General features: G+C 38.6%; 1 protein-coding gene across 1 annotated transcript; it reads left to right on the top strand.

The window, feature by feature from the left end:
* Positions 1–1,170: 1,170 nt before the first annotated feature.
* On the top strand, positions 1,171–8,585 carry LOC103712991 (calcium load-activated calcium channel-like). The gene is made up of 2 exons (XM_008799731.4): positions 1,171–1,940; positions 8,296–8,585. Exon 1 carries the CDS (start codon positions 1,293–1,295, stop codon positions 1,908–1,910), a length of 618 nt encoding a protein of 205 aa, XP_008797953.1. The 5' UTR covers positions 1,171–1,292; the 3' UTR covers positions 1,911–1,940; positions 8,296–8,585.
* Positions 8,586–8,738: the final 153 nt, after the last annotated feature.

Raw genomic sequence — 8,738 nt, 5'->3', positions numbered from 1 at the left:
GAGAGCTTCTTCAGATGTTACAGTACGTTTCTTCTATCACTTTTAGGGGTTTTTGCATGATGCATGCTGGCTTTCACCATTTCTCTTTGCTTCATTACTTTTGGGTGGAATCTTAGATAGTAACAATCTTATATATCTCTCATATTGGTCTACTTTAGAATCATTCTTTGCACTTACAAAAATTTTCAGCATTTCTTGAAATATGAGAACCAACTCATCTCTCATTCTCAACAAGAAGTGAGCTCAAAAAATCAAAAAAAGGTTCTATTCTGTCCTTGAGGATGCACCGATCAGTAGTCTTGAGGTTTTTTGCTTGTCATCTCGAGCCAAGTTAGGAGCCTAACTCACAATTCTCCCCCATTCCTCTCCCACACACTCTCCGCTAAAAGCACAATTAACAATTTTATTGGAAATTTTCATCTACTTACCCATGTCCGGCATGAAGATGCATATGAGAGAAAAGAACGATGGTTATGACTCTCATCTGATCAATTATTTTTCTTCATTATTCAACCATCTAGCTCGTAGTTACATGCATTCTCATTTTTCGCTGTTATATAATCTCTGGTTTCCTTCATGGAGTAGCAAAACGTGAACCAATATGTTGGTGTTCTCCTATAAAATCATGAAGGGTGGAGACACATCTATTTTTTTTCATTAACTTCTATGTATAAGATCATTACTCCTATTGATTCGATAGAATACATTACATAAATATAGTCTACAACACTGAACAGTTATATATTTTTCTCTTCTCCTTTTCTTATCCTAGATTTTATTTCTATTTTTCTTAATTGATTTGATGAGACTGCTGTCAACTTAAAAAAAAAAAATCTGCAGCATAGTAAAATTCTTGAGATGGTATAGATCTTGAGAAATCTTTTATTTAACTAATACAAGAGACACATATTAGTATTTACACTTCCCCGGGGTTGTGAACCTTGAACAAAAGTCGGGGATTGAAATACCGACATCAGTTCTAATAATAACTGAACCGCGCGATGTAGGGCCGCGGAACAACCAAAGCCGTCATCCAAACCGACCGCTCCATGATCGCGATACCCTTACAAGGTTGCACGGCATTTAGTTCCTAATGATGACCCCTCCTCGCCGTGAGCCCGTGAAGCATCATAAGTAACGTATGATTGCGGAACAATCGAACCCATCTTTCCGGATGTAAGTAGACTACCAAACCAACTCGACTTCCCGATCGCAACCCCAACAAGAGACGGGACGAGGACTACGGAGACCAAGAGATCTCTTCGATCGTGAGAGCTCCGTGCTCGGCGGCCATGGCGACGGTCCTCTCCTCGTTCCGCTACGCCGACAGCCTCGTGGTCGTGGGGATCTCCGTCTGCACCGCCTTCCTCTGCGAGGGCATCTCCTGGCTCCTCATCTACCGCACCTCCACCTACAAATCCCTCCGCTCCTCCATCGACAAGGCCTCCAAGAAGCTCGAATCTATGAAGTCCACCTCCTCCTCCTCCTCCTCGTCCGCCGGTGGCGCCGTCGGGGCCCCCGCCGCCTCCTCCAAGAAGCCCTCCTCCCGGGCAAAGAAGATGGACCGGGTTGAGACCAGCCTCAAGGAGTCCACCCGCGACCTCTCTCTCTCCAAGTTCAAGTCCGGTGCCGTCGTCGCCGCCGTCCTCTTCGTTGTTTTCGGCCTCCTCAACTCTCTGTTCGAGGGACGGGCCGTGGCGAAGCTCCCCTTCTCGCCGATCCCGTTGGTGCTAAAGATGAGTCACCGGGGGCTTCCGGGGACCGATCCCACTGACTGTTCCATGGTGTTTCTTTACTTCCTTTGCTCCATTAGTATCCGGACCAATCTCCAGAAGTTCTTGGGGTTCTCGCCCCCGAGAGGGGCCGCCGGAGCAGGGCTCTTTCCCATGCCTGATCCCAAGACCAGCTGATCATAGGAAATATGATGATTTCGGTTCATGGTATGACGACTAACCCTGTCTCAAATTTAGGGTTTTTTATTAATAAATAAGAGATGTTCTTTTGTTTGATTATCTGACTTTCTGGTGGTTAGGGCTTTCTTTTATCGTTTCGAGTGAGTTGTTTTATCGAGCCACTATGCATTAGATTAGCTTTCGCTTTTGGAGGAAGCTTGTGCGCTTACTAATCCCCTTGCTTCAGTCCATAACCAGTCAAAACATTCTGTTGGCCAATCTAATCCAAGTAAAATATCACCTTGATGAGGAATTTAGAGTTCTTTTTCGTGGGGTGGGGGTGGGGATTCATATTTGTTTACCTTTTCATCTTGGGGCCTCTCTTGCGCAAGAAAGATTTTATAGGGTTGCTTCCATGGATAGCATATTCTGAAGAACTCAAAGTTGGCTTCTTGGTATGATTCATTGTTGTTTGTCGGTGATCTTGGAAGACCATATTCTCTTCTAGTTGTTTGCTGAAATCCTCTTTCACCAAGTATGGTACTATAAGTCATGATGGGACATAAGTTGATAGTTGATGGAAAGACCTTCGAAGATTTGACTTGTGTGGCATTATGGATGACAAACTTTGGAGATCTATTTATCTATGATAACTATATTGCTTTTGGTTATGCATTATGAACACGTTATTGATCTAGTCACTTGATCTGGATAAATGACCACAGGATTTGGTAATTATGAAGGGAATGTGCATAGGCATGAAAAATTGAGAGGGATTATAATGGTCATTAAAGCATCTAATTGTAGCTTGTCTATTTCTGCATGAAGAGATGATCTTAAGGCCTTGTTGTGATCATTGGACAGTTTTTCCATGAAATAAATCCATATATGGCCTAAAAAAGAGATTTTGAGGAGAAGTACTGCAATGGGGGGAGAGAGTTTTACGAATATAGAGAAGTTTGATCCCTATGAGCTAGTATAATGTAAATGGCTTTCCAAACAGAGGGAAGTATCCTATGTTTTGTGGGATTGCTTGATCCAGGGACTTCCCGAATTAACTAAGATTCTTCTCTTCTCGTCAGTGTGAGACAGTATCCTCACCTTCTGTAATATAAGAGGCTATTCTAGGGGTAATTTATCCAGGCTTCCAAACAGGCCCTAACTTAATAATAAGTGTTGTAAGTATCTGTTGCACTATGCTGGTGCTAAATTTTTGAGGCTTGGCTCTTTTTACCTATATATGAAGGCAGAAAAGCTTTGGTATTGCCTTTTATGTTTAAGACTGATGTTAAACTGAGAAATAATCATTGAAATAGGAAGATCAGAAATGTTTTATAATGCCAAATATTGTAGAGTACTACTTTTAAGTCCTACAATTATTCAAGAGTGTAAGATGAACCATGCAACTTTCTGGTTTTTGAGCATCGAGTTGTAGCCAAATATAGTGGCACGACAGACAAACAAATATTGCGTAGAGAGTATCATGGTTATATGTCACTAAACTTCACCCTAAAGTTATACACCATTTATTATTATTTGAAAAACTTCATTGATTTATGTTCTTTGTCATTAGAGTCTGCTATAAATATTTTTCTGGTCTTGTATTATACTCTCTCTCTCTCTCTCTCTCTCTTGTTTTGAGATCAGGAGGGGCCAATCTCCATCTTTCTGCCTTATATCCATGGCACCCCTGAGGGCTGACTCTAACTAGAAACAAACCCACAACCCCGTTCTTAAGTGGCAAGGGTGATACCATCGGTGTTTATACTTGTTTATTATGATGATCTTTTTTCTCACATAAAACATAACAAGGTTAAATGCCAAACTCACCCAATGAAACAGAAAATAAAATAACAAAAATCAAATGCCCACTTAGAGGGAGAGGATTTCTACTCATATAAACCATGTATACATATTACATATATTTGTGTATATTAAGAGAGAAGTGGACCTACATTCTTAGAAGGATAGAATATCTACTCATATTAACTATTGGAAGGTCAGATATGTAGTTGGATAGTATGGACATAGAAATCTTGGCTACATTAGAGAGGAGACAAAAAGGCAAAGCCTTTGGTTGTGCACTTCTCCTTCTCCCAGTCTCCCTCTTTTGATCTTGCTACTCGTGATCCCTCTCTCTATGCTTGCATTTTCATCCTCCATGCATGCCGTCTTCCTATCTTTGCTATCCCATCCATAATTAGCATTGTTTTGACTTACCCGCCAAGGTCCTCTCTTCCTGTTTTTGCCTTAACCTCCCTCACATGATATCTCCACTTCCATAGGCCTAGGACTCCCTCACTATGGTTGTTGCTTCATTGCACAGTGATCCTTGAGATTTGAGGTTGTTAATGGCCATGGTGGTGCTTGTGGTTGACACCAAGATTACAAGGGATTTTTGGTTTAGTAGGGGTGATGGAGAATAAAGGTGCTGGAGGAGATAGGGGAATTTGGAGAAGAAAGAGAGGGACGGAGCAGGTGCAGTAGGTGATGGATCAGGATTGGGCTCGATTGGGGGTGGGGTTGCTAGGTGTAAATGGTGTCTCTTGCTCTTTCTCTCTCATCATATTCAAAGTGGATGCTTAGGGGACCATCTGGATTTAAATTTAGTAGCTGGCAAAGTAAGAGGACTGGATATGTTCTCCTTTGAACTGGAGGAAAGCAAACTAATTTATGTTGCCTTGTGCCAAAACAGATGGTGTGGGCATGCAAGTTGATGATTCAAATTGTCCATCTACTTCTACATACCTTAGAATATATGTGAACAAAATTTCAAGTGGTTCGAATAGATCACAGACCCAAATAAACCTTTCTGTCGAATAATGAAAACCGATTTAAAAATTATTTCATACATAGGTTACTCTCCAAAAGATTTAATTGTTTTCATGTGTACTCATCGAGATAGTTGACTCCTGTGTCTTGAATTAAGTATCCATACAGTTGATCTTTATTTATGTGCAAAATGTTTATAACCAAAATTCTATGTCTACAGGGTAGTTGCCTCTGCATGAACTGGTCAAAAATAGACAGTTTTAATGGCTTGATTCAATATTTTTATATTTGATTTATGGTTTAGAAACACCCGAACCAATTTATTTTTAGTTTATACATGCTTTCATGTGTACTCTTCGAGATAGTTGACTTCTGTGTCTTGAATTAAGTATCCATCCAGTTGATCATTATTTACGTGCACAATATTTATAACCAAAATTCTATGTCTACAGGGTTAGTTGCCTCTGCATGAACTGGTCAAAATAGACAGTTTTAATGGCTCGATTCAATTTTTTTAATTTGATTTATGGTTTAGAAACACCCGAACCAATTGATTTTTAGTTTATACACGCTTTAAAATGCAACAATGTGGATCCCAAACTTTATATATATTATCCTCTATTTTAACATGATAGTGCTATTAGTGTTGTTTATGTTATGTCCATATGGATGAATAACCTCAAAAAGTTTTTGGTTTATAAGTATTTTAGATTTAAGTTATGATCAAGTGTGTGGATCCTCAATTTAAAGCATCATCTTGATTTTTTGCCAATTGGTTCGAGGACTGAATACCATCAGAATGAGTGTACTCTCTCAATAAGCACACACATAGCTCTCTTGGGTTGCGATGTTCGGCAATGGTCATACAGCTTATACAGGGTTCGAATCTTTGGTTTTGTTGTTAGTTGACCACTTCTTTATTTGTCTAGGAGGACTTGGTGAATTTCCTTTTAAGTTGCTAAGGTTGGGGATAATATGTGTATACAGCAAAAAAACATGGGAATGTTAAGAAGAAGAAGTCTTACGGATCCGATGTTAACCATCGAGACCAGTCATCATGAAGAGAAAACAACGGCATGATCTTACCATTGATTCTATGGACTTATTCAATATTTTAATAACATCAGCTGCAGCCTCAGCAATTAGTTTTTGTAAGATAATATTGAATATGAGATAGCAATTCCACTGGATTTGTATAGGTTTCTTTTATGTTTTCCTCAGGATTACGTAAACTTTCCTGGGTGTAATAATTAATGGGGAAGAGGTAAAATACATGATCAATACAGTCAATGTAAAACAAGCTGTTGGGTTTGTTGAGATACAATTTTATTTGATGATGTACATTGCTATATCTGATTAGTTAGTCATATCCAACAGGAAGGAAAAATTAAATTTCAGTTGCTTCCCAATGTAGCATTGGGGGGGGTGGGGGGTGGGGGGGAAGACAAATGAAAGCTTATATTTGTTTTTTTTGGCATTTTAATCTGCTTCTTTTTTTTTAAAAAAAAATGTGCATGCGCGTGATCAATAAATTGAACAAAGAGCAATCCAGAAAATCAATTATATTTGTGCTCTTTGCATGGTTTAGAACTTTGAAGCGAACTAAAAGTAATTAGCTAAATCTCCAATTATTTTTTTACTAGTTTCTTTTCTTTTCCCCCTATGTTATTAAAAGCACCTGAGATTTGCTCATGGCAATCAGTGGACCCTCATGGTCTATTAATCCTTTATCTGCTTCTTTGCATGTGTCATTTACCTTTTTTCCCTGCTAAAAAAAAAACCTTGAATGTCACAAAAGATGTTTCTTAAGACTGATAGGAAACATCAAGATCAGCATGCCAAAAATATTATATCATATCATATTGTTGAATGAACTATATTGGGGATTTTACTTTTCAGTGTAGCTGCCATTTTCTAGGATATTGCGACCGTCTTTGGATAATAAATAAGCATCTGCTTTTAGAAGCATCAATTTGCAACTAAACTGAAGTGGTTTTTGTTCCCATACTTGGCCAGTTTGCATCTCATTTTGCTGGAAGACTGGATCCAAAAACTCTCATTGGAGGACACAGTGAATTAGTAATTGTTGAATAATACTTATTTATTGTAGTAGTCAAGAATTTTGTTGAAGTATGGCATGGATTTTATGCAAAATGCCTTTTTGCTAATTACATGCATCTACTCAAAACTCAACTTGCATTGAGGCTACTCATCACATGTATCAACCTAGCATATCTGGGGGTCTGAACCATTCTTTTCTTTTTGCTGCTTCTCATTTTTCTTGCAGCAAATAATTCTACTCATAATTTCGTATGTCTGAACCTTGCACATTTGTTAGTCAACAGATTGAAAATTAAATTCTGTTCTGCAAGTGTGTACACATTGTCTTTAACACATATGACTGATGAAGGACTCATACACCAACCACGATAGTCAGGGTGAATTGCATTATATGCTGAGACTATCAGTTACTACTGCCACTACATCAATGCCACTTCTAGCTTTGCATGTTTCTCCATTTCCTTTTTTTCCTTCTCTGTCTTTGTAGTCAAGCCCAGACTGTACAGATCCTGGTAAACACGATCACCAAACTGACAACCTTTTCAAGCTATGCACGATTTTTTCTTTTTCTGTTGTTTCTTTTAATATGCATGCTTGCTTTTTTATATTCATGAAATTTCTACCCAAGTGTCGGCAGGCCCTATGACATAAGAGACAAATGCCATCCCTATGCACAGCCAGAGTAATATCAACCACTGCAATCCTAATAAGTTTCATGATATGGAATTTATTTATTTTTTTCGGAGAGGGGTGGCGGGGGAGGCGGCGGCACGAAATGGACAGCCAGAACCAGGCATGATGGATTTGGTTTAGGGCTATTGTGATGGATTTGGTATTAATTTTCAGACTTTGTGGGCAGTGAATGTAGAGAAACAGTGGGCTGCAACAGGAATTATGCCAATGAAGTTGGAAATCTTTCTAATGGAGAAAAAGAGTTTCATGAGATGGTAGAGAGGTTCAGGAAGTTGACTATATGATAGTGAAAAAAAAGAACTCTCCACATCCTTGACGTTGTAATTGGTCACAACCATGAATGTTTTTATCAAGATGATACAACAGTAAATTTAATACATTCTAGTTCAATTTCTTTTTTTTTTTTGTTTCAGTATTTTTCCACCAACTGCTAGTATGTATATCATTCATTGGATTTGTCATTGAAACAAGAGTGGGCACTATGATTGATATGAATGATCAGACATCAAGCATATTTCATGATGAAGCTTATAGTTTATGCTTTGGTGAATTGTTTAAAAATCAAGATATATTAGAAGGGTTTCTAAGCTATATACACAATGATGTATAATCTTTGAGGCCAAGGATGTAACGGAGCTTACTGGTTCCTGCATTCTTAGGGCCATTTAAAATGACTACATATGGCTGTTAGCAGACTATTGTTATATAAAAAACAAGCGTTCAGAGTGAACATGTTCCCTCTGCGGTGACTTGCAACAATTTGACTTTTCCTCAATGAATGTATACATGCCTAAGTTTTTTTTACTACTTTACAGTGTTTACTTACTTTCTTCTAATGTCCTTCCATAGTGCTGATCTCTGCTTTGCTTTTTTGTAGTGCAACAATTAATCAACAAGAGGGCATCTTACTGAGGTAGCAGAATGGATCTTTTAGGGATAAGCAGCCAACAAAAATAAGATTTAAATAGGAAGGACAAAGTATTTCAATTTGTTTATTTGAGCAAGCATGGAATTTCTAAGGTTTCAGGTTGTAATGTTTCTCACTTTTAGCGAGAATATTCCTCAACTTTGAATTTCTGATGGAACTTTATGAAGACCCATTTCTAGAAATACAGTACAAAAATCAGTGAGGTGCTGTCAGATTTCTTCAAATAATTTCTTGGTTCTTGTTTCAATGTGGAAAACTTGATGCATGTATTCAAGTACAAGGAGTACTAACTAATCTGTTATTAAACATGAGCAAGGAAATGAAAAGTTCTCCCGCGGGGGGGGGGGGGGGGGGGGGGGGGATGACAGTGAAATAAGACCGACGATGCACTT

This window comes from Phoenix dactylifera, chromosome 6 (genome assembly GCF_009389715.1).
Source record: "Phoenix dactylifera cultivar Barhee BC4 chromosome 6, palm_55x_up_171113_PBpolish2nd_filt_p, whole genome shotgun sequence".
Taxonomy (NCBI): Eukaryota; Viridiplantae; Streptophyta; class Magnoliopsida; order Arecales; family Arecaceae; genus Phoenix; species Phoenix dactylifera.
The sequence above is the reverse complement of the archived record's forward strand: the minus strand, read 5'-3'. Positions and strand labels throughout refer to the sequence as shown.

Excerpts from the sequence above, each read along its gene's own strand:
- LOC103712991 (XM_008799731.4), top strand. The coding sequence starts at position 1,293 with ATGGCGACGGTCCTCTCCTCGTTCCGCTACGCCGACAGCCTCGTGGTC.